Consider the following 26,697-nt stretch of genomic DNA (forward strand, 5'->3'; position numbering starts at 1 on the left):
GTGAAATTGATTTTTCCTTCCTAAGTGGAGCACTTTGCATTTGTCTTTGTTAAACTTCATCCTGTTTAACTCAGACCATTTCTCCAATTTGTCCAGATCATTTTGAATTATGACCCTGTCCTCCAAAGTAGTTGCAATCCCTCCCAGTTTGGTATCATCTGCAAACTTAATAAGCGTACTTTCTATGCCAATATCTAAGTCATTGATGAAGATATTGAACAGAGCCGGTCCCAAAACAGACCCCTGCGGTACCCCACTCGTTACGCCTTTCCAGCAGGATTGGGAACCATTAATAACAACTCTCTGAGTACGGTTATCCAGCCAGTTATGCACCCACCTTATAGTAGCCCCATCTAATTTGTATTTGTCTAGTTTATCGATAAGAATATCATGTGAGACCGTATCAAATGCCTTACTAAAGTCTAGGTATACCACATCCACCGCTTCACCCTTATCCACAAGGCTCGTTATCCTATCAAAGAAAGCTATCAGATTGGTTTGACATGATTTGTTCTTCACAAATCCATGCTGGCTGTTCCCTATCACCTTACCACCTTCCAAGTGTTTGCAGATGATTTCCTTAATTACTTGCTCCATTATCTTCCCTGGCACAGAAGTTAAACTAACTGGTCTGTAGTTACCTGGGTTGTTTTTATTTCCCTTTTTATAGATGGGCACTATATTTGCCCTTTTCCAGTCTTCTGGAATCTCTCCCGTCTCCCATGACTTTCCAAAGATAATAGCTAGAGGCTCAGATACCTCCTCTATTAGCTCCTTGAGTATTCTAGGATGCATTTCATCAGGCCCGGGTGACTTGCAGGCATCTAACTTTTCTAAGTGATTTTTAACTTGTTCTTTTTTTATTTTATCCGCTAAACCTACCCCCTTCCCATTAGTATTCACTATGTTAGGCATTCCTTCAGACTTCTCGGTGAAGACCGAAACAAAGAAGTCATTAAGCATCTCTGCCATTTCCAAGATTCCTGTTACTGTTTCTCCCTCTTCACTAAGCAGTGGGCCTACCCTGTCTTACTGTTCATATTTGTAGTTTCTTGTCATTGATATGTATCCATTAGGATCCGGGTTATTCCCTACAATAAAGTGGTGTCTACTTGCTACCTTCCTGCAGCATAAATATATAATTTGTCCTAAATGTTTTGTGGACATCAAAAATACTTGGACAAGTGTGATTTTGTGGTAATGGATTTTTGCTGGATAAGTGATTTGTGCAATATGAGGTTGCTTAGAATTAAAGAGTTTCAGATAAATATTTGTGTATGTGAATTTAAAAAGTATAATAAGCATTGGGTATTGTCTGCTTAAGTGCAATAGGGTAGGCCAGGAGTAGTCAATAGGCAGATCGTGGGCCAAATCTGTACCCCCAGATGCTTTTGAATGGACCCCCAAATTTTTTTATTTACTTATTATCATTATTTTTTTATTATTTTCTCTGAAGTCTGGACCTTGGCTATACCTTGACCAAGAAATTTGGACCTTGACAAAAAATAATTGATTACCCCGGGGGTGGGCTTTGAAGAGTGCCACTTTCTAAGAACCTATATAATAAAATTATATTACAGAGTTCTTCAAGTGCTGCACTGTGTGAATTCATACGTCAATGATGAAATGAAAAAACAATGTAGTGAAGGTTGGACAGGGCCCGCCTCCATTATACTTGTGTCCAAACCAATGTTTAGGTGAATTCTTTGCTTTTATGAACACTCTGATCCCCAAATTAGTGTGAATCATCTACAGCAGCATACTGTGGTGTCTGTTAAAGAACCAGCTGGCTGTGCACCTACTGCAGGTATTAGGAGGGGAAGGCGTAGGCCCACTCAAAACTAAAGGCCCTCCCCCTGAGCCAAGGTGGAGGAACCACAAAGCCCAGACCACAACTTAGTTCGAGGGATAAAAAAGGAGAATGCAGGGACAGGAGTCAAGCTCATAGGGCCAAAATGAGGGCTCCAGAGGGGGACATCAAGCAGAGAATAGCATCCACCACTCCTCCAAGGAATACAAGGAGCCAGTGGACATCACTCAGAGACATGAAGCAACAAAAGAATGGAAAGAGGCCCCACAGTCTTAGAGCAGCCTCTCTACTCCCCACCCTGATCAAACTTCTTCCTTCTGGTCTGCTGGATGGCCATTTTGACCAGCACCAGGAGGAGAGGTTGACAAGGAGGCCTCACGATTTTGCTGGGCCATGGATGAGCTGTGCACATACAAGGAGGTGTAGGAGAAAGTGCAGCCAAAACTTCTGGAGGAGGCAGAAAAAAGGGGCTGCAGCCTGACAAACGCTACATAAATGTGTGCCAGGGTCTCCCTCTCACTGCTTGGCTGTGTAGATCTACACTTGGAGGAGTATATTATACAGAAACTGCCATAATCATAGGAGCACATTGTATGTCTAATGGGGTCAAACAGGCGCATGTTTTATTGTTTCCTTTCTGTCATGATTCGGACCTGAGAATTATCCACCCTGTCACTAATGACAAACTCAAACAGACAGTGCTGTAAAGATGGCCTATACCTTGGTCATGATAATTCTGTTGCTGAGTTTTATTGAGGGTGCCAGAGAGAAATAAAAACAAAGTACAAGCATAACCTGTTGTTTTACATTCTGAACAAGTTCTCCAGTCTGGAAAATATTTACATATCAGTTTTGGCCCCAATAACTTACCAGTTGAATAATTTGCTACATCAGAAGTTGTTTTGTGTGGTCTAGAAGAGAACAGACAACAAGGAGTCAGGATTCCTGGTTTCTGTTGTGAGCCAGATATCCTGTGTGACATTGTCATTTCATCTCCGTATCTGTTTCTCTATCTGTAAAACAAGGATAACAATGCTTACCTCCCAAGTAGTATTGTGAAACTCAGTTAATTGATATTTGTAAAGTACTTTGAGATCTTCTTATGAAAGATGCTATAGAAGTGCAAAATGATTTTTTTTTTTTTTTTTTAGTTTGAGAGATCAATGTGCATTTGAGAGACTCAGTGTGGACAGATTAAATCATGTTTATAGACATACTAGCTAGTTGTGGTCAACTTTTGATGTTGGAAACAAAATAATTAGTGCAGTTGTCGATGAAGAAATTGGCTGTGGATTAGTAGTTAGCTTTTAAGTAGAAAGGCACTGGGGTCATAGAGTTTGGAGCAGGAGCTGAGTTTTCCTAAAGTTCAAGTGTGTTCAGATTTGGTTTTGATTTGGGCCTGTCCCTACACCAAAATGTTCATTCCTACTTTTTTATTAGCCAGGCTTGTAAAACTGATGTGAAGCATATGCCAGTGCAGCATCTGATTTTGCATGAGGCCTGGTGATTCAGTGTGAGCTTTTGGAAAGAGAGAACTCTCCAATATGCTGAGAGATGAACAGCCAGCTCAGATAATTTTAACAAACAAACATGATCTTTCTGACGCTCTGGAGATGGGTCTGACTCAGTGTGTTTATTTCTAATTCATGTCAAAGCTAAGAATGATCCCTGATGAAGTACGTACCAGCTACAACCTTGGCTGCACTAACCTCTACAGTGTGGGGCAGATCATTTCCTCTTAACATGTTTGTCATATGCTGGCCTCAGAAGAACTGTTTAGAGCATCTCTTTCTCTATTCATTATTCTTACTGCATTTCTTTGGGAAATGTTTACCTTGCTGGGTAATTCCAGGGCACTAAGGACCATGGACAACTGTGCATGCCAGGCCCATTGACATCAATTAACATCGCTATTGATGTCAACAGAGGTTGCACGCAAGAATCAAGAGTTGTATACCTGGCCCTAGGGGGATGTACGCTCTTTGCTCAGGTGAAACTGGATGTCCTACAAGTTTTCTACCAGGAGGTACTTTAATAAGGAAGGTTTAGCTCCTTGACCTTTTTGTAGAAAAATGCTTGCTTTGTAACTGGAGGAAGCATCAGAAAAACAATGAAAGGGGAAAAAATAAGTAGCATGGGTTTTAGAATACCCATCTAGTTAAAATCCAGGGATGGTACCAGTAGCTATTACTGAGCCCTGTTATTTGCTTTGTTTAAAAATGTTTATAAGTGTTCATTTTAAAAATGATAAATACAATGTAACTCTTATTTTCCTTGCTATGTCAGGTTAATTCTTGGGCTGGCTACCAGAGAATGTTGTATGGGTGTGTGACTCAAAGGGCAGAAGGATTTAAACTTTTTAAGACCCAGATCACCCCCTTCCATGGGCTTTACAATGAGAGAGGATCTTAAGGGAAAGAAATATCCCTGATGATCCCTTCAGAGTAGTTGGTCCAGTTGGTCTATCCAGGGGCAACCCTACATGCTCTCCCTCCCCCCCATTCCCACATGGAATAGGCGACTGCTCCCACCCCTAAACCTGCTAGATTTCAACCAGGCCGGGAACCAGCTGTGCAGAGGCACCATACATCTGCCATTGCTCCAGACCTGTGGTTTCTCCCCACTGCCCTGACCCAGACAACACATCTCCGTTCATGCTTCTCTACACTCCTTCTGGTCGTGGCAATTCCCAGGCCTCAGAGCAGGGCTCCGGGGACAGGGGAGAGAGGGGGAAATAATTCAGTAGAACCTCGATTTCACAAACATCAATCTTACAAACAACCATCTTATATGAACCACTTTTCACGGCCAGGAATAAAGAACCTCCGTAACAATAGTGATGTTGATGAAGAACACATTGACATCCCTTCACATTCCAATGGCTTCAGTGCCTTGGACTGAAGGACAAGAAGAAAGCCAAGCAGTCCGCCACCCTCCTACTTATGCACCATACCTACTCTAATTTTAGATGTTCAATTTTATGAACTGTTCGATTTTCTGAATTCAGTTCCCAATTAGTTCATAAAATAGGAGTTCTACTTTCTAGCCGTCGGTTGTATTTTTTTCCCCTGGGGAATCTCCACAAGGCCAAAGGGAGAACAGAGCCCCCAATCTGCCCACTCTTTCTCCCAGCCTGCCCAGCCCCTTCCCTCTCTGCATGGACCCCAGACTTGTGGAGTGCCCTCTGTTGTAATGGTGCTGTGGACAGGGCCGGCTTTAGGCCAATTCCACCAATTCCCCCGAATTGGGCCCCGCGCCTAAGAGGGCCCCGCACCCAGTGGCTGGGCTGCCGGGGTGGGGGCAAGTGGCCGAGAATCCCTTCCCGGGCTAGAGGCTCCTTTTTAATTTTAACTCAGCCGGCGGCACTCCAAGTCTTCAGCGGCACTTCAGCGGCAGGTCCTTCACTCGCTCCGGGTCTTCGGCAGCAGGTCCTTCAGTGCCGTCGAAGACCCGGAGCGAGTGAAGGACCCACCGCCGAAGACTAGGAGCGCCGCCCGGTGGGTACAAGCCCCACGTGTTTTTTTTATGTGTTTTTTTTTTTTTTTTTTTTAGTCATCCCTGCCGGGGCCCCATCGAAACTGTTCAAATCGGGCCCCGCACTTCCTAAAGCCGGCCCTGGCTGTGGAAACTGCTGTGCAACAAGACTGATGTGCAGGAGAGGGGAGATCCATGCATGGATGTTCCCCTCTGTGTTCAGATACAGGGCGAGAGGAGGTGATTCATGCATATCAGAGTCTTGAGATAATGACGGAGACTATGAGAGTGTGACTGCTAATTTAGTAGGGCTTGCTGTTGGATGGTAGTGGTGACCTTCATTGCTGCAAATGTTGTACCATTACTCACCTTCTGATCTCTAGGTGTCTCATGTAGTCATACCCTCGTTTCTTCTGCAGATTCCCCTGGTGTTCCTCCCAGTGCCAATGCTCATCATCTTTTTAGAGGATTCAGCTTCATTGCATCCAGCTTGGTGCAAGAGCCTTCACAGCCAGATTTGCACAAAATCACAGTTCATCCAATTGTGCAGGTACTGACACTTTGCATTATACTTCACATTTGATGAGCAGATATATAGCCACATAGTACATTTTAAACTACATCAGTCAATCAGATTATCCATCCCATGTCTATTTACATACAGCCCGCAGTTTATCCACCCTAGTCTATTTACATACAGCCGGCAGAAGGTGCAAAAAGAAAGATATTCCAAAGGCTTTTAGTTTTACGTTCAACTTTCCTATTTACTGGCATAAAGAAAATGTCAATCACACAATTTAAATACTGAAACAAAGTGCACTTCTAAATACCTGACTATGAGCTGGCTCATGGGCATATGAATGGCCATACTGGGTCAGACCAGTGGTCTGTCCGGATCAATATCCTGTCTTCCAAAAGTGACCGCTGCCAGATGCTTCAGAGGAAATAAACATAACAGGGAAATTTATCAAGTGATCCAATCCCTGTCATTGAGTCCCAGCTTCTGACAACCACAGAATCTGATTCACATCCCTGATCATCTTGGTTAATAGCCATTGGTGGATTTATACTCCATGAACTTATATAATTCTTTTTAACCCTATTGTCATTTTGGCCTTCACAACATCTCCTGGCAATGAGTTCCATAAGTTAACTGTGCATTCTGTAAAGACGTACCCTTCCTCGTGTTTTTTTTAAACCTGCTGCCTATTAATTTAATTGGGTGACCCCTGGTTCTTGTGTCATGTGATGGGGTAAATAACACTTCCTTATTCATTTTCTCCCCACCATTCATGATTTTATAGATCTCCATCATATCCTCCCCTTAGTTGTCTCCTTTCTAAGATGAACAGTCCCAATCTTTTTAATCTCTCTTTGTATGAAAGTTGTTCCATCCCCCTAATAATTTTTGTTGCCCTTCTCTGTACTGTGTCCAATGCTAATATATCTTTTTTGAATGCATCTACCAGAATGGCACGCAGTATTCAAGATGTGGGCATACCATGGATTTATATAGTGGCATTATGATATTTTCTGTCCTATTTTCGGACTTATCTATTTATCCTTCACACGACACACAGTCAACCTGTGGAACTCATTGCCAGGGGATGTTGTGGAGGCCAAAACTATAATGGGATTCAAAAAAGAATTAGATAAGTTCATAGAGGGTAGGTCTGTCAATGGCTATTAGCCAAGTTGGTCAGGGATGCAACCCCATGCTCTGGGTGTCCTAGCCGCTGACTGCCAGAAGCTGGGAGTGGACAACAGAGGATGGGGTCACTCAGGGGTGGCAGGTTTGTATAATTTTTCATGGTGCCCAGAACAGGTCCAAGTCCCCCCGCCCCACATGCCTTGTAAGGCGGCAAAAAACTTGGAGCTCGCCCTGTCTCCTTGGCTCTTTTGGGAATGGCAAAGAGAGTATCAGTTGTGTGTAAGGACTGTTTCTGCCCACTTACTCATTAGTGCAGATTTGCACGCAAACTAAAAGAACTCCACACACTTGAGTGAATAGCACTGTGACCACGTGAATATTGCAGTCTTGCACACAAGGACTTTTCTGATGCACTTCATAGTGAGTGCCCCTGCTTATGGTATCAGCTTTCATCCTGCTAATATTCTGTGTGATACAATGCAGTATAATTTTTATATAGCTTGTTTTGTACAATAGTAGCACAGAACACTTCACAGGCAATTACTGAGGCTGGCCAAAAAACAAGAATTCCATTTTGAAAAACATTTTGAGGATTCAGCATTAGGCTTCATTTCTCATTGGGCCAAAAATGAGACTTCAGAATTCTCTGTGAAAAACAAAACAGACAGACACAACTCCCAGAACAGCTAATATCTCAGTGGTTAGGGCACTCACTTGGCACGTGGGAGACCTAGATTCAAATCTCTCTACCTTAACCACCGTCCTATTGAGTCAGTCTCTCAATCTGTCCTGTTGGAGCTGTTCCACGTTGTATAAATACTTAACTATTCATTGGGCCAGAGAAAGAGCGTGATTAATTTCTAATGGGAATTGGATCTCCAAATCCCACATATGGCTAAAACCATCTCAGCCATTGTTTCTAGACATACAGTTGTAGTTTAAAAAAAAACAGGAGTACTTGTGGCACCTTAGAGACTAACTAAGTACTCAAGTACTCCTGGTTTTTTTGAGGATACAGACTAACACGGCTGCTACCCTGAAAGTTGTAGTTTACTGAGGAAGAACACCAATAAGGAAGGAGATACATTTATTTAGAAAGTGGCCACAACTTCATTGAACTGAACTTAAATAATTTCTAAGGACAATGGATCCTTGGTAGATGTTTGGAGAGGGTGAGCTCAGCAGTCCCTTTATTGTCACTGGCCAGGATTCTTCTGTTTTTATGGTTCCATAATGCTTGTCTTTTGATTTCCCTTGTTTTGTCTTTCTCTACAGCAGTTACATGGGAACAATATTCATTTTACAGATGGATATGAGATCAAGGAGGACATAGGTGTTGGCTCCTATTCAGTATGCAAGAGGTGTGTGCATAAAGTAACAGAAGCAGAGTTTGCAGTGAAGGTAAGAAATCATCCTGGCAGATGCAAATATATGGTCAAGGCTGCTCCATTACATTGGGCATCAATCTGGCCACTGACTCATTTGTTTTTTAGAAGGATTAGATGTTGACCTTTAAGGTTCATCCTTCTGATTTAACCTCAGCAAATGAAATTGCAGAAGGAAAGGACCTTTCATTCTCATACAGAATATCAATTCAGTCAGGTTTAGATTATTGTTAATCATTTCAGCCACTCTCCCTGCTACCTAGATAATAGATTTGAACAGGATCTAAATTGAAATAGCCCCCAAATGAAGAAAAAAATGTTGTGAAGTATACTCCTTATAAATGCAAACCACCTTTGTTTCTCATTCTCCAGGGTGTATTAAACTATGACACTTCCTTAGTATAATTAGAGATGTTTGGGAAAAGAAATATGCTGCACTATCATAGGCACCTATGATTAATCAGATTCCCTGCCCCTTCTGTCTCATTGGCATTCAGACACACTACCAATGCACAAAGGAGACCAATGGAGAGATCCAACAGAGAATTAAAATATTAATTAAATAGACTTCAGTTAGACATGAAAGAAAAAGCAAAGGACTTTACACTTGGTAGAGTAATACTGTGAAAACCAAGTCACAGTGCACAGCTGCAGCAAAGAAAGCCAGCAAGATGCAAGAGTGTATAAAAAGGGAATTATTTTCTAATAGGAAATAATGGTCTCTCTGTATAATTCTTTGGTAAGGTCATATCTGGAGTATTAAGTTGCAGCATCTGTTGCCTGTATTAAATAAAGGATATGCAGGTATTAGAGAGAGCAGAGGATGAAACCCACAGGAATGGCTGATGGTCTGGAGGGTTTGTCTTTGGAGGAAAAGTTCCAAACATTAAACATCCTGAAGAAAAATAGATACAAAAAAGCTCATGTGTCAGAGAAGTAGACAATGACATGTTCTTTCTGCAAGAAAAGGAGATAATGCATGGTCGTGATTTGAAGCTGAAATCAATGGGACTATTTCCAGAGAGATCTGAGTCCTCAGTGTGACTTAGGGTAGTAGAATCAGGCCCAATGATCCTGTATTATCTAGTGGAAACTGGTGCATAAATAAACATAAGGTAAAGGTGGATATTTACTTGAAATCAAATTATGGTATGTAGTTGAGTATGTTTGCTGAACTTGCAGTATATGAGGGACATCAGCAAATTACCTTTCTTCTGAATATTTTCCTTTTCTAAGTTTCAAAATGGATTTGAAACTTAGTTTTGTTATAAATTGTGTCTTTGCAGGTGGGATAGGGAGATGAGAGTTTCATGATAATTGAGTTTGTTGAGGTAGCAGTTGATTAAGTACACAACCATATGCTGAAAAGGAGCGTGGACTTCTGTGTGAACTTGTGAGGTTTTCCATTTAAAGTGAATGGAGAAGTTACAATTTTCCAATGTCCACTGTTCTTGTCAACAGATGGTGCTGGGTTGTAGTAGGAATAATTTTGCTTTAATGAAATTACATCTGTGCCTGCACAGAAACATGTTTTGAACCAAAAATGTATTTAATATTTTCTTAGTGTTAAATATTTTGATATCTTTGGTAGTAAGCATGAAAACAAAGCTCAAAGGGCTAGATGCCTTTAGGTATTACTAAGATCCTCAAAACCCCTGCTCAGCTGCCACTTAACTCTTTAGGTGCCTGAAGTTCCTTGGCAACTAAATTTCCATGTTAAAGTCCCCTAGGGACCTAGTTTCTGCCAGCGAGCATACACAGAGCCACCTTAATCTAGGTGCTCGGATGTCTATCAGATGCCTAAATCCCATTGGGTTCCTCAAATTAAGCATTTCCCCCACCCTATGGGGCCCAAATCTGGGAGGTGTGCACAGAGCACACCTAACCCACACAAAAAGGCCAGAGGAGGTGATGGCAGTGTCCCCCTTATAGTAGCCCAGACATAGGAAACACCCAAGACATAGGAAAATCAGGTTCCGTTCTCTCCTCTGCCCAATGTGGAGCAGGGATTTGAACTTGAGTCTACTCCCTCTCAAGAGAGTGCCTTGACCTGCAGGATGTTCTGGGGTAGGCCTCACTCCTGTTGAAGCAGTTCCATTTTGTCTAAATAATTAAATGGTCCTTGGAGCAAGAGGATTGGAACCTCCAGTGAGTGCCCCAACCACCAGGCTAGAGAGTCATTCTCACTCTTTCTCTAGCCCAGTGTTAGCACTTAAGAGAATATTCCCCCACAGGACAGTGGTATCAGCAGCAAAGAAGCTAGGAACATGACTTTGAGGAATCACTGCAGGAAGATATGAATAATGTCACTGAGTGAATAATCTCTGCCAATTGCCCAGAGGACACAACACACCATGCTGCACAGTCCCTGTTGGGATTTAGTTCCTATTTCTGTGTCGGAAAATAGATTCTCCATAAATTGAGTCAGAGTACTGAGACAGAATAACTCAGAGCTGCAACCAGAAAAGCCACCCAATAAAAGGAACCCCTTCCTAATCCAGAAACAGTGTGTTTGTTAAAATGTATGGCATTTCTCCCCTTTTTCACACTATTGTTCATCTGCCTTCTCTGTCCACATCATGCAACTAGCTGGGGCCATATTTATAAAGGTATTTAGGCACCTAAAGATACAAAGAGGAGCCTAGAGGGATTTTTTAAAGCACCTAAGCAGTTTAGGCACCTAATTCTCATTGGCTTTACATAGGCATTAGGCACCTAACTCACTTAGGTGAGCTGCGTTTGTCTATGCGGGGGGGTTGTTATGCACTAACTTTAGTTTGTGCACATTAAAATGACCTGCGTCTACATGACACAATTCTTAGAGTATTAACTAAATTACAATTAGATGTAGTCTTGCCTGGCAAGCTGGGATGTGACTCTGCTGTGCATTAGCTGTCCATGTGCACCCTGTTGCTGTGCACTAAGAATTCCCTAAAGTGCGATCCACTCCCGTTTCAAAGCAGGGTAGCTGAAAGCACACTAACAAACTCTCAGTGCGCATTAGCAGGGTCCACATGGGCATTAAGTGCAGGTTAGTGTGACATAGATTTACACCCCTGCTTGCCACAAACTAAATGTTCATGTAGGCAAGCCCAAAAGCTCCTGGTTGCCTAATTCACTTATAAAAATGAGCGTTACGTGCTTTTGTAATTTTTCCCTTGGGTCTCTTTTCCACCTCACTTCCAAGTTACAGAGAATTCAACTAAAATGGTTGCTAGGGGTTTATTGTTTGGTGTGCAGTTTTGCGATATAAATACAGGTAATGTCACTCACTTCCCCGAGATCCCTGGGAAGGCACAGACACAAGGAAAGGAATTGGAAAAATGATCATTTTACAGATCTCTGCTCTGGTTTAGAGCCTTCAAATATTGACGTGTTTGCAAAGGCAGGTATAGCAGATGTCTTGGGATTTTAAACAGCAAAGGGGTTTGGTTTTGTCGAGCACGTTTGCATGGATTATATTGGTGTCATTGTACCAGTGGTGTCAAAGAGTAAATGAAAATCAGGTCAATCTATTTAAGTTATCTCAGTATTAAGGGAAAGTAAGTAAAAGGAAAATGCTTCAGCAAGTGTGTGCGTATCTGGGGAGGATATTGTACCAAAGAAAAAAACAATTGATATGAAATCCCCAAAACAGATCGAGAGCTTTGCTTCAAAGAAGAAAGGCAACAGCTTTGCTACAACAAGGGAGTAGCAAATCAGACACTGGAAAACATTCCAGAGACTTGATACAAGTCAGCACTCCTGGAGAAAAGTTTTCTTTGTTTAAATACTGTTTCTGATTTTCAGCTTTGATCCCTATATGCAAATCGCAATGAAGATATGGGGCTAGATTCTCAGATGTGTCCATTTTCCACTGGCCAGAGCTGAAGTGAGACTGCAGAGGCGCTGGCTACCTCTCTCTGATTCTAGGGCGTGCTCTAAACTACATGGGTTGGTTCTAGCCCACAGGGGCTGTTACTCTAGTAGAGAATGGCCAAAGCAGAGTAGTGCTCCAGCCATGATCCCGTCTGCCCCAACATGCCACCTTCACCAGAGGCTGCAGATGTGAATGGTACAGGAGCCAGCTACATCAACTCCATGCCAGCTGTGGATTCTCCCATGCTGAAGGAATCTCCAACTAGTAAGATCTGATGGCTTTCTGGCCCCTTCTTACTATTGGAGCCAGCCAGAGTGACTGGATCATGGGAGAGAATCTGGCCAAAAAAGCATAAAGTACAGATGGGCACAAATGAACACCCGAGACCTGAACACCCCAACACCTTGAGGAAGTTGGATCTGGAAACTGCATCTGAATGTAATGACTTTATCCTATCTCTATAATGTGCCAAGCCAACACCCTGGCTCCAAACACTCCCCAGCTTTGAGCAGAGTCAAATTTTTGATATAGAGAAAAATTTTACAGCATAGGCCCCTCTCTAGGATAAAATGACATTTACTTTTAGCTTATAACGCTCATAATTAGTAAGCATTCTGTGGATGCATCCACCCCTGTATGTTTTGATATAGGCTGATTTGGAAGAAAGGTGCATTTTACGTAAGCAGTACAGATACAAAACAAATGGAGAAGCAGTGTCTACAAGTACAAATGGAAAGGCAGTGTCTACAAGCCATCAACAGAGAGCAGTTGATAACCCATCAGAGTGACGGGCTATTATTGCAGGGTCTGTGTAATCAGTCCCCCAAAATACTTGTATTTCTGTGCTAATGACCCTGAGTGAAGTGGTCTAGCGAAGAAAGCCCAAGTGGTATATATCATAATTAACCTTTGCTTCTCTTCTCCTTTCCGTTAATGTTCATAGTTGTAATTTGCTGGTTTTCAGATGCTTGACCAAAATAGACATGAAAGCATATTAGTCTGAAGGCTAGAGAGTACTCAATAAAATGTAGCTCATTGCACAATATTCTCCTCATAACCTGCAGCTATATCAGGAGTTTATTACTAAGTGCAGAAAGCACTGAATAACTACCAAGATAAATTTAGCCTTCCAACACTGTCTGGCAGGTTGAGGCATTTGTTCGGTATTCTTTTTAAGGAAACAGGAATTTGTATGTCTTTGTTTATTGAAGCAGAAAAAGGAAAAAATTCTGCCCCGAGGTCCTCAAGTCTGATTGCTTGTTGAGGTGTCTGTATTATTTGGACTGCTTTGCCTGGCCACTCGCTCTCTCTGAAAATGGGAGTCATCTGTCTGAAATGAAGCAGATTGTAAACTCTTCAGGGGAGAGACCATGTTTATGTGCATCTGTCCACAAGGCACCCACCACACTTGTGGGCATGGAATAAATAAATTGCCCACTAGGAAGTGTAATGAGAATTTCAATGGACAATCTCAGGTTTGCTATATCCTTTGGCCCCAATCTTGCCAGCTCCTAGAAGCAAGTGCCTACATATAGCCCCTCTGATTTTAGCAGGGCTCTGGATGGGATCCAGGGTCCATTTGTGTGCTTAGTTTGCAAGATCAGGGCAATTTTAAGAAACTTTTTTTTATTTAACAGTGAAACAAGTTTCACAGTAAATTGAACAAATCTAGCATACAGTGTAACTGCATAGTATCAAATGGGATATGTTCCTGGAGCCAAGCAGTAACAAAAATAATGCTCAGTGTTAAACCTGATTAGGTAACAAGGGAGGGAATGGGACGGACGTGTATAGGCCAAATTCTGAGGTCCAGATTTTACTGTCCTTTGTCATGCAAACTCCATTGATTTTATTAGGCGGGGGGTGGGGTGAAATGAGGGCTGCGTAAGGATCTTGAGATTTGGCTCTGTATTTCCGTCCCGGGGCACTGTAGTATAGGACCCAACACTACTGGGGAGAGTTGGCATCAAGAACAAGTTTAGGTGCTGCCAGGGGTTTCCAAGAGTCCCATGTTTAAATTCAGCTGGAGAGAAGGTTGGAATGATTTTCTTGTCTCCAATGTAATCTCCATGTCTTTGAGTGTTAACTGCACCCTTCCAGAGATTACTTACAAAAATACTTATGAAGAGGAAATATTTTGCCTAAAATCTTTAGAATGGACCAGATCACATCAAATGACAGGTATGTGTCCGTATTTCCCCAGGAGAAGAAATCTCCCCCAGGATTTTACCCCAGCTCTCCCCAACCCCCTTAATCAGACGATAATGCAATGAAAACTATCAATGTATGCCAGATATTTCTCAGGAGGAAAGCATGAAGATTTGAACATTTATAGCAAAGAGCAACTTAACATAAGTTTGTTGTCTCCATCCTTCATTATGATTATGAAAAAGCACTTTTGTTTAAACAGGAAAACAGATTAATAAATTTCCCATTCTCTCTCTCTCTCGCACATACACACACACACACACACACTTCTGCAAGCAGATTCTGTTATAGTACTATATTACATAGGGTTTGTCACAGATCACTAGCTAATTAATGAGGTATTAGTGCTGCTCTACATAGTCCCAGTGTGACCATATCTAGAATAATTTATGCAGTTCTAGTCCCCATATTTTAAAGAGGAATACAGACATGCCAAGGAAAATACTAAGAATGAACAATAGATATTACACAAGGACTGCAAGGCATGCTATATTAGGAGAGCTTGGGGAAGCTAGAATGTGTACAGTTGAGGAAAGACAAGCGTCCAGGGGGACATGATCAAAATCTATAAATATCTTCCAGGTGATAGAAATGATAGATGGCAAATATTCAGTCGCTGAGGAGGGCAGGACAAGAGGCAAAGGCTTGAAGCTAAGGAAAAGTTTTGGGGAAAAGTTGGATGGTGAGAGCAGTTAGTCGGTAGCATGGACTCCCAAGGGACATGATCAAGACACCATCACCGTCAGACAAGAACAGGTTTGATTTATCATTGATGATTAAATGATGCAAAAAGTAGCCCAGTAAAATGAAGGCATCAGAGACATGGTCTTTTCTGACACCAGAAAATGGGGGGGTGGGGAATCAGTACTTCCATTGTCCTTCTTCTTGAAGACACTAAAAATCCTGTAGGCCTAACAGTTCAGTAAAAGCTACTTATTATCAGTCAAAGGATGCTTAGGCTGGTAGCATGACAACAGCATCAGTAGAGTACAGTAACTCCTCACTTAAAGTCATCCCGGTTAACATTGTTTCGTTGTTTGTTGCTGATCAATTATAGAACATGCTCGTTTAAAGTTGTGCAATGCTCCCTTATAACATTGTTTGGCAGCCGCCTGCTTTGTCCACTGCTCGCAGAAAGAGCAGCCCATTGCAGCTGGCTGGTGGGGGCTCGGAACCAGGGTAGATCGGCAGCCTCCCTATCAGCTCCCCACACCTCTAAGTTCCCTGTGCAGCAGCTGCCCAGCAGGCTATCAATTGCCAGCAGTTCAGCTGTCCCTCCCCCCCGCCCCCGCTATGTGCTGCTCCTGCCCTCTGCCTTGGAGCTGCTCCCGGAAGCCTCCTGCTTGCTGTGCGGGGAAGAGGGGTGCTAATGTAAGCAGGGCCGGCTCCAGGCACCAGCTTCTCAAGCAGGTGCTTGGGGCGGCCGCTTGGGAGAGGGGCGGCAGGTCCAGGTATTCGGCGGCAATTCGGCGGACGGTCCCTCACTCCCGCTCGGAGTGAAGGACCTCCCGCCGAATTGCCGCCGCAGATTGCGATCGCGGCCGCGGCTTTTTTTTTTTTTTTGGTTTTGGCTGCTTGGGGCGGCCAAAACCCTGGAGCCGGCCCTGAATGTAAGGGTGTCACCTTCCCCTCTGCTTCTGCCTTCCGCTTACCCATCTCCATGGGGGGGGAAGGGGGACACACGACAGGGCTCAGGTCGGAGGGATCTTGCTAGCAGCAGCTACTGTCTCAACTTGCTGATCTACTTAAAAAGGAAATGTACTTAGAGTGGGGTCAGCGTACTTAAAGGGGCAATGTGCATCTTTCACTCACACTCTCACACACACACACACACACACACACACACACACACACACACACACACACACGGTATGTGTCTCTGTCTGCCATGCTGTCTCCCCGCCCTCCATTTGTGCTGCCTTGTAGAATGTGAGGCTACATTAACAACAATGTGTTAGCCCTTGAGGGCTCAGCCAAGTGCTAGTTCATCATTCAGCACTAAGGCATTCCCTGGGAAATATTCCACCCTCTGACTCCACCACTTCAACCAAGCTTCACAATCATCATTGCTGTGTACAGTATTAAATTGTTTGTTTAAAACTTATACTGTGTATATATATATATATAAAAAATAGTCTTTTGTCTGGTGAAAAAAAATTCCCTAGAACCTAACCCTCTCCCCACTTTACATTAATTCTTATGGGGAAATTGGATTCGCTTAACATCGTTTCGCTTAAAGTCGCATTTTTCAGGAACACAACTACAATGTTAAGCGAGGAGTTATTGTACATGGTGCCATTCAATAAACACAGGTTTCAGAACAGATTTGAACTCCTTGAGTTTCTTGCCCCTTGTGGAAGATTGTGGACTTGCACATGGGGCCTACTTTGCAAAAAAATGCTCATGTGATATTCTGCAAAAGGGAAGGTGTGGAAACTCTTAATAGCTAAAATTGTGTGTGCAGAGAATGAGATGGGAATATCTAAGTACAACAGTGACTGGTGCTTTACAAATATCATAGAGCATTTATAGAGGTAAAAATGGCAGCAAGAACAAAGGGATGGAAATGGGACAGGAAGGGCTTATGAGGATCTGCCTTCTGATCTGTGGGAATATTTTAAAACCTTTTTCCTAATTATCCTCTTTTAACAAATCTTAAGAGCCAAAACATACATATAGGCAGGGCTGGCCTTACCATGAGGCGAACTGAGGTGGCCGCCTCAGGTGCCAAACTATGCGGGGGGGGGGAGCGGCCACTAGGACCCGGAGTGTAGAAAATTGTGTCTGCTGCTGGTGCATATGTATTCTCTCTGCTGTAGATGCAGAGAGATGGTGGAGTGCTGTGCTGGAGGAAGGAAGGCACAAGAGACATAACAGGCAGGCAGGAGTAAAGCTGAGAGGGAATAACAGAAAGCAGGGAGAGAGAGGAGGAGGAGCCTCTTATGTACCTCTCTAGCACCCCCAGGATCCTGAACTGATTAACACCAGCTTCTCAGGGAGCGTCCTGTTTCCTGCTGCTTCCCTGAACCCACTTGAGAAGAACAGGCAGTCAACTGAAGTAATAGGAGCCAGTTAGGCTTTTAAGATGCTGATATCTTCCCTCACTCAGTCCCTGCTACCAGCCTGCTTATTTGTCCCCTTCAACTGAGTGTTGAGAGCCACTATAGCTGGCACAGAACAGCAGTCATGAGTGAAAGAAGAAAACGCCCCTCTGGGGCAGCATTCAGAAAAAGAAAGAAAGCAAAAGAAGCTTTTCTATCTAAGCAGGAAGGAGAAATGTTCACGGTGAATCTTCTGGCCCCAGTGAGGATGTGAGTGGTGAGGAGATGCCTGATCTTCCAGTTAGTCAGAGTGCTGGTGACCTGGCAGCTACTATAGGATCCATATCTCCATCTCAAATGGATGTAACTATGCACATTCCTGAAGAAAAGTGTAGATCAGAGAAGACTGTGGTGGCAGCGCAAGAAACAGCTGCTGCTGAGTTTAGTTCCTTAAGTCTAGATGATCCAGGACTGTGGACCCACTTGAGCAGTAGCCTGAGGGACCTCCTTGTATTGCATAGGCCACAGCAAGTGAAAAACTTCATGTTCCCCAAAGACAATGAAAATAGAAGTTTCCATCCAACACATTACTGGCGTGAAATCCCCAATGGTGACAAAGTGGAGAGGCCATGGCTTATGTACTCAAAAACCCAGAAGGCTGCATACTGTTTTTGTAGCAAACTCTTCCAGTCTAATGTTTCAGCCACATTGGGTTCTACAGGGACAAAGGACTGGAAAAATCTGGCTGGAAATACGGCATGCCATGAGAGAGCATTCCATAGGTGAAAAGAGCTTGAGATGAGACTAAGGTTAAAGGCCACTATAGATGATCAGCATCAAGAGAAGATTGCATCAGAGTCTCTACTGGCAAAATGTTCTGAAAAGGCTCATTGTCATTGCTACCCAAAGCCTAGCACTGCGTGGCACCTCAGATCAGCTGTATGTGCCAAACAATGGAAACTTCCTTAAAATTGTGGAGGTGATGGCTGAGTTTGATGCTGTACTCCAGGAGCATCTAAAAAGAATCACCACCCAAGAAATGTACACACACCACTACTTGGAAAAACAATTAAAAATGAGATCATACAGTTACAGGCAACAAAAGTCAAACAAGATTATGGCAGATCTGAAGTCAGCAAGATATTACTCTGTTATTCTGGACTGCACACCGGACATTAGCCATACAGAACAAATGACTGTAATGGTGCATTTTTGTAACAACAACAGAACCTAGTGAAAATGTCCCTGCAATGGTGACTATCCCAGAGCATTTTCTAGAATTTATTGTTGACATTGATGATACTACAGGAGCTGGTATGATAAATGTGCTTCTTAAAAAGCTGGAAGATATGGGAATTGCGATAGCTGACATGAGAGGTCAGGGCTACGATAATGGTGCCAACATGAGAGGAAAGAACAGAGGAGTGCAGACACGGATCCGAGAGTTAAACCCTCGAGCTTTTTTTGTCCCATGCAGTTCTCATTCATTGAACTTGGTGGTCAGTGATGCAGCATCAGCTTCTAGTGAGGTTGCTGAATTTTTTAATGTAATTCAAAGCATCTATGTATTTTTCTCTGCATCAACTCATCAATGGCAAATTTTGAAGCAACATCTGGGAACATCCTCTCTGACACTGAGTGCCACACGATGGGAAAGTCGAGTGGAGGCGATAAAGCCTATCAAACACCAAATTGGGAAGATAGATGATGCCATAATTGTCATTATGAAGGATAATGCTATGACAGGAACTATTCGTGGGAGAACAGTGGCAGAGGGAAATGGAATCACCAGAAACATACATAACTTCACATTTCTGTGTGGCTTAGTGTTGTGGCATGACATACTGTTTGAAATAAATGTTGTAACCAAGAGACTCCAAGGCGTTGACCTTGATATAGCTGGAGCAATGGAACAACTGGACAAAGCAAAGTCATACCTACAGTCTTACCGGTCAGATGAGGGTTTTCAAAACGTTCTGAAGAGTGCACAGAAGTTGGCAGAGGAACTTCATGCTGAAGCTATTTTCCCACCCATTCAAGAATACAAGAGTCACCAGAGAAGAAGATATTTTGATTACGAGGCATGGGATAATCCCATAAGAGACCCCAAACAATAATTCAAAGTTGAATTCTTTAACCAGGTGCTAGATTGTGCAATGCAGTCAGTTGAAGAACGTTTCATGCAGCTCAAGGAATACAGCAGTATATGTGGGATGTTGTATGATATTCCAAAACTCCTCGCTATACCTGAAGAAGACCTACACCAGCAATGTAGGGCACTAGAGACAGTGTTGACACACGATGACATGCGCAATATTGATGCGAGTGATTTACGTGATGAATTGAAAGCCCTTTCAAGATACATTTCAGCAGGATCAACTCCAACGGCTGTTCTGGAATATATGTGCACAAATAAGATGACCACCCTCTTTCCAAATGCTTTTGTTGCTCTGCACATACTTCTAACATTTTCTGTAACAGTTGCCAGTGGAGAACGCAGCTTCTCCAAGCTGAAGTTAATAAAAACACATCTACGCTCCACAATGACACAGGAGAGGCTGGTCGGCCTTGCAACCATCTCAATAGAGCATGAGCTGGCCCAGACTGTGGACCTTCAGGAAGCAGTTCAAATCTTTGCAACCAAGAAGGCACGGAAAGCACCACTTTGATTATTCAAACAGATAAAAATGCCAGTGTTTACTATGCAGACAAGGAAAGTTACATTTGTTGTTCAGGCGTTTGAAAGTTAAGTGTTACTTAAAATTTTTGGAAAAGGCATTTTAAGTTGTTAGTTCTCCTTTATTGGGGTAGGTAGCAGAGCAGTACCATGAGAGGAGTAGAACAGGAAGAAGGCAGAATTGAGACCTTTCAAAGTTTTGGCCCAAGCGAGGGGGCAGGGGGGCGTCATTTGAGCTCCCCGCCTCAGGTGCCAAAATGTTGTGGGCCGGCCCTGCACATAGGCCCTGATTCAGGAAGGTGATTAAGGTTCATGCTGAATTGGGGCCATAATGAACAATTTTACCACAATTTCATGTGGTAACGTATACAGTATAATTTACATGCCGTCCTCATTTTGTGAGATTTGTGTTTTACTCACAAGAAAACAGCTGCAAAAATTCACTCATTTTCATTCTTGTAATTGTTTTAATTTGAGTACACACACAGATTTCTGCCAGTTATTACAGGCTTGGAAATGAAGGCTGTCCTCTGAGGAGACAAAAGTAAATTGAGGCAGGATCAATGGACCTGAGTGGAAAAGGGATCTGTGGACAATACAGTTTGGATCCAAGGGCTTACAGGAGCACTACCAGTAAGACCTGGAGTTCACCACAAGCACTTGGGAGTAGGAGGCAGTATTGGCAGGGTAGGGAAACAGGAATGCCATGAGCAGTTTTGTAAGGGGGCGGTTTATTAGTTGCAGTCAGGGCCAGCTCCAGGCACCAGCCGAGCAAGCTGGTGCTTGGGGCGGCAGCTTGTAGGAGGCGGCATTCCGCCCAATCCTAGGGCGGCACGGCCACTTTTTTTTTTTTTTTCTGTTCCACTCCGGCCGCCCTGTAGGGGGCAGCGGCATGGAGGATGGGAGCGCCCTGCAGCGAGCCCGGCAGGGCAGCCCACATCCTTCCCTCCCAGCCAACTGGAGCGGTGCGGAACCCTCCCGGCAGGGGGCACAGCAGGAGGGGCCGCGTGGCAGCACCCCGTTGAAGCCCTGGCCGACCCCCTTCTCTCTCTCCCCCCGCTTCCTCCCCCCGCTAGCCAGGGCACATCTGCAGGGCAGGGAGTCCCCCTGCACCCTGGCTCCGGCCGCGCCACAGGTTTTCTTTTTTTTTTTTTTTGCTTTGCTGTTCTGGCTGCCGCGTTGTGGTTTTTTTTTTTTTTTTTTTGCTTGGGGTGGCCAGAAAGCCAGAGCCGGCCCTGGTTGCAGTGAGCCCTTTGGTTTGCTGGTGACCCTTTGGATGTATTGGGTCCAGGCCCCATTTAGTGCTGGTGGACCACTAGAGGAGTATGTGAATATATGTGTGTTGCCCATGACTTCATTTGATGGTTTTAGGGTTCTGTTTTGGTTATCAATTAAAAAGATGTCAGATAATTCAGCTCAATCTGTTTATTAAACATAGAGAAATCAGCAGAGAGAGGTTCATACTTTACCAACTCAGGAAACAGGCTTGCAGCAATCACACCTTACATCTTTTATCTGTGTCTGTCCAAAAATACGAACTTCATCTGACTTATGTTTATAGTGCACTTGTTTACGACAGATAGCAAATGCACCTTACTCTTGTTGCCTTATCTAGTTTCATACTTGTTTTTCAAGGCACAAAGACATCTGCACCAAACGTACACAGTAACATTCCAAGGTTACTAGACTGAAGAGTAGAAATCGCATTAGACTATAGAGACAGTAACTATTTTTTACTAATGGTGCCCAACACACAATTCATATATAAAACTCCTTAATAGAATATGCATATTATTTCTGACCGATTTTTCACATTCAAAGAATAAATGTTAGAACAGTTTAATTATTAGTTGATTTCCACAGTAAAGCTTAGGATGGGTACAAAGCTTTCTGGGAATCCATTTACACAATTTAGCATAAATACAAAGCATTATAATAGATGATATTGGCTAACAGTGTGCAGTGTGGAGAGGATAACATTTTAAATGTAAACTGGACCCTTTTTGAGAGAGGAAATATCAGATAGTAGTTTTCCTACAATTTAATAGGATCATCTCTCTCTTTTCCCAGCTGGCCTGCCAAATACCTGAATATTTTGGATGGAATTTGGTCTTTAGCAGTTCTGTTTTTCCTTTGAGACCAGGAAGTTTTTTGTTTCATATGTTTGGATTCTATGCTACTTTAAGAATTTTCTCCTTGTATCAAAAATAGTTGGCTCTTACATAGCATCCATAGAGCTTTATAAAGGAGAGTAAGTATTATTATCCTTATTCTACAGATGGGGAAACTGAACCTAAGAGAGGTAATGTGGTCACAGAGTAAGACCGTGGTAGAACAGACAGTAGAGCCCGGGTCTCCTGACTCCCATTCCAGAGCCCTCTCCACTGAACCTCCCAGCCTCTAGGGGGTCTCTCTATAAAAATCCTTTCCTACTGCACAAGGTGGGGCTCGGCTGAATTAGTTAGTGTTTGTACGTTGCTTGGAAAAGAGAAAGCACCAAACCAGTGCTAAGTCACAGGGCTATCATTGCAGGCTAAAGTTTTAAACACTGAGTCAGTTAGTAGTGGAGATAACTAGATATGTTCTGTGTGCAGAGAGCTTTACACTCCACCCACACAGATTGTTCTGATGACCATTTTTTTTTACTGTTAATTAAATCTGTTTTTAAAAATATTCATTCCACTGTTTTTCTGAAAAGCTTAACCATGAGGTGGGTGAACCCCTGAAACTGATCAAACCTAATAGCAGAGCAAATTGTCCCCCCAGAAACTATTAGACTGGGACTAGTTCTCCTCTGAGACATCTTAAATGTAAAATTTATACCATGTCCTTTTAAATGTTAGCCCTTCTGAAGTGATTTTCATCCAGCCTGAGTAACTTGAAATCAAAAGGAACCAAATTGAAACAAATGCTTGACATAAATAGGACTTATTTTTAGAAAGAAAGATGATTGAAATGGAAACCAGCAGCAAAGTTCTATCTTTGTGTCACTTCTCTTTAAATTTAATATTACAGATGAACCAGCCAGTTTAAAATCTCTGCACACGCTCTTATGCCTCTTTTCTTCAAAAGTGATGTTTATCCTATCTATAGTTAAAGGAACCATTTTATCAGGGTGACGTGAATATTAAATGTGCCATAGATATGGGGTATAAATAGTGTGTTCAAACCATGGAATTCATTTTCTTTTTTATTCCCCCATTTAAAGCCCTTATAAATCATATAATATGGTACTGATATATACAACTGTGTTAAATGTGATTAACCCATCCACCCCAACAGGCTTTTTAAGAATACTTCAAAGCACATTATACAAGATAAAGCAGCTCTAAGCAGTGACAATGTGAATATTCTCCTCCTTCCCTGCTTTCTCTGCACAGCTGGCATCTTTTCCCTGGTGTTAATCAAAGGGAGGTATTTATGGTCCCTCCTTCCAAGCTCTAAGCTTTAACCATTTCAGTGCTATATAATGCACCTGTAGTGCTTCCTCGGAATCTGATACACCTCCAGAAATGTTTAGTTAGATCTGTCTCAAGAAGTAAGAGTGGCAGAACTGGCTACCATTTTTTTTATCTAGAATGTATAGTTCTGATTTTGCCCTCCATGCATAGAACTCCTATCTGACAAGTACGGACTAACAAGCCCATCCAAGTTCTACATGCAGAAGATTTATAAGACTGGGGCACATTGTTAATTAGGATTGAGATAATGTTTGTTTCATACTTGCCTTTGCTTCCTAACCTAGATAAGGTAGAAGGGTTCAGTATTATTTTTTTAGTTGGGGGCCTCCTCTGTTTTAAAATGTCATGAGGCTTGTGCCCTAAATTCCTCCTGAAAGGAAATATACCTGTCTTCAGCTAGTCAGTAAAATACATGAAGGTTGTATTAGTCAAAGAGTAAGAGACGCCATATACCAATCTGCACTGAACCCACTCTGCTCAGGAAATGCTTCATCCAGAATTAAGACAGATGAGCTTTTCAGCAACCCCTGGGCTTTAGGCACATAGAGAAAAATCTATTTAGAGTGGCTGTATGGCTCACTTTCTTACATTTCTAAAGTACTGTAGTTAACCCTTCTGCTTTTTTTAGCTCTGATTTGCAAAAGCACCACAGAGCTTTTAGTATGTTCTCAGCTGAACTACTGATACGCTGTGATAGCTTTCTGGGTTAGTGTTATTCACCACAAAAACACAGAGAGAAATATCAATAGAGGCACATTTTTGCATTATTCCAAACCTCAGCACTGGAAACAGACAATAGAAGTCTCTTACTTTAACACTGGTGTGTGTGCTCATGCCTGTGTGTGTTTGTGTGTGTTTACTTGAGTTCAGTTCAAAATAAAAGTCACAATTAAGGCTTAGAGAAAAAGGTTGATCCCTTGCACACAAAGAGTGGAAAGGGCTTGTGGGGCCTCATATGGGGAGGGATGGAGAAAGATCAGACTCACTGCGCAAGAAATATGGTCTCAAAGGAACTGCAAAATGATCAGGGTGAGGGTTGGTCTATGTTAGCAGAAGGAAAGTCTAAGGACATGTCTACAACGGGCCGGGGGGGTGCTGCCACGGGGGTGCCTCAGGGTGGTGGTGGGGAGCTGCCGCAAGGCTCCCCACCCCAGCTCACCTTTGCTCCGCTTCCTCCCTGAGCACGCCGCCCCTGCTCTAATTCTCCTCCCCTCCCATGCTTGTGGCGCCAAACAGCTGATTGGCTGTTTGGCGCCGGAAGCCTGGGGGACAGGAGAAGTGGAGCGGCGACCGCGCACTCGGGAAGGGGGCATAGGAATGCTGTAAAAAAAATTGGGGGCACCGCATTTTGGTGCCCCCAAAACTTGGCGCCCAAGGCAACCACCTAGTTTGCCTTAATGGTAGCACTGGCCCTGGTGGCAAAGGACAGCATCAGTTGCAGCGTCCCAAGGTGTTAGACTCTCTAAATAGGCAGAGGCGAGACATTAGTTCTCATCATGATCTCTAATAATTAGTGATTGGCTTAAACTCTGAAGCATAAGTAAGAGAAAAAGCATTGACCCCAATGTGATGACAGAAGCCAGTTTCTAGCTGAACTCTTTCACGGCTGATCAAAGCATGCAAGAAAGAAGAATGTCAATCATATTAGAAAGATATGCACAATCTACTTCAAATGGCATCTGAGCCTCACCAAGGGAGAGCCATGCCCTCTAGGGCATCTACCCACCACTAAACCTGGGTAGCTCATCAGAATCTTGCTTGATTGTATTGGGAATATCTGCATAATCTACGGTGAGCAATGCCTCATTTTGGTATTTCAAGAGGGCAACAGTGATGACACTTATGGCTAGATTTTCAAAAGAACTCAGCACCCAAAACTCAGTTTTTTTGAAAATCTGATCCCAATTGTGAGTATTCAACTTTTCTTCCAGCCATATTGTGAATCACTTTATCCTTTGCTGAAATGCCTCCACCTCTGGGCTGGAACCTGGCTGCTGTTTAACAGTACATCATAACAATTTTGTAGTGGAAGTGAAAAAGAAAGTGCAGGAGGAATTTAGGCAGGCAAAATGACAACTTTGCCCCTGTGACCACTGCAGCATAAGAATATAAAAATTCCATACGCTGCAGTCAGTCTGAATTGGAGAAAGATTTCTGTTACCGGTGATGCAGCTGTCTCCCTTGTTATTTATCAGTCACAGTTCATCTGCAAACCACTGTGACAGTGTTGAAAAGAGGGATCATCACAGTGACAATCTATTCTAGCATATCCTAGTGAACTGCCCATGGGCCTGGGAGTCAGGAATAGAGGAGTTCTGTTCCCAGCTCTGACGGTGTGTTTTGTGGCCTTGGACAAGCTATTTATTTAACCCATCTGTCTGTTTGTGAGATAGTATTTATCGCCCACGGTTGTTATGAGGATTAATTGTGTGTAGAGCAGATTAAAAGCATCATGAATAATACGTATTAATTATTAAATGATTCGCAGAGTAGCTCATAGCTGAGTGTTAGTTGTCTGAGTATTTGATCAATGACTGAGATTTTTAGTGTATTTGTGTTCTCTCTTCTCTTGAAATAAGATGAATAGAATTTAAATAGACACTATATATTTTTTGTATTTCTGATTTAATCCTAGATGCTTTATAACATATGCACTACTAGAAGTTTTCTTCCATAGAAATGTGTGTGATGAAAACGAATTAAGAACGTGTTAAGGCATCTCTCATTCTACTGACTACATACCAGGGGACCAGATCCTTAGCTGGTGTAAATGAGTGTAGCTCCACTGACTGCAAAGGAGCTAGATTGACTTACACTAGCTGAGGACCTGCCCTTGGATACTTTTTTATATGAAACAGTTACTGATTGATTGGGACATTTTAAGACTCGGGGGTCCTATGTGTAAATTCATTCAATGAGAATATCCACTGTCTTTCTGAGCATTGGCTAGGTTCCCCTAAGCTAGTGAATAACACTATTCTAAGGAGAAGTTGCTAGTAGGATTTTTTTTCCTTCTACCTGTTTTTGGAGTTTCTTTTTCTCAGCATTTACTCGCGTGTGCACACCTGCTGGCCCACACTCTGACAGTTGATATATACTTAAAATGTGTGAACCAACTGTTGACATGTAAT

The 26,697-nt window shown here is 42.8% G+C and overlaps 1 protein-coding gene across 1 annotated transcript in view; it reads left to right on the top strand.

Annotated features, from left to right (window-relative positions):
* RPS6KA2 (ribosomal protein S6 kinase A2) overlaps window positions 1–26,697 on the top strand; it is a 248,283-nt gene that overhangs the window by 194,014 nt on the left and 27,572 nt on the right. The window contains exons 13-14 of the mRNA XM_054021757.1: window positions 5,704–5,834; window positions 8,211–8,336. Coding sequence (XP_053877732.1) covers window positions 5,704–5,834; window positions 8,211–8,336 — 257 coding nt within the window. The remainder of the gene's footprint in view (window positions 1–5,703; window positions 5,835–8,210; window positions 8,337–26,697) is intronic.

This window comes from Malaclemys terrapin, chromosome 3, assembly GCF_027887155.1.
Source record: "Malaclemys terrapin pileata isolate rMalTer1 chromosome 3, rMalTer1.hap1, whole genome shotgun sequence".
Taxonomy (NCBI): Eukaryota; Metazoa; Chordata; order Testudines; family Emydidae; genus Malaclemys; species Malaclemys terrapin.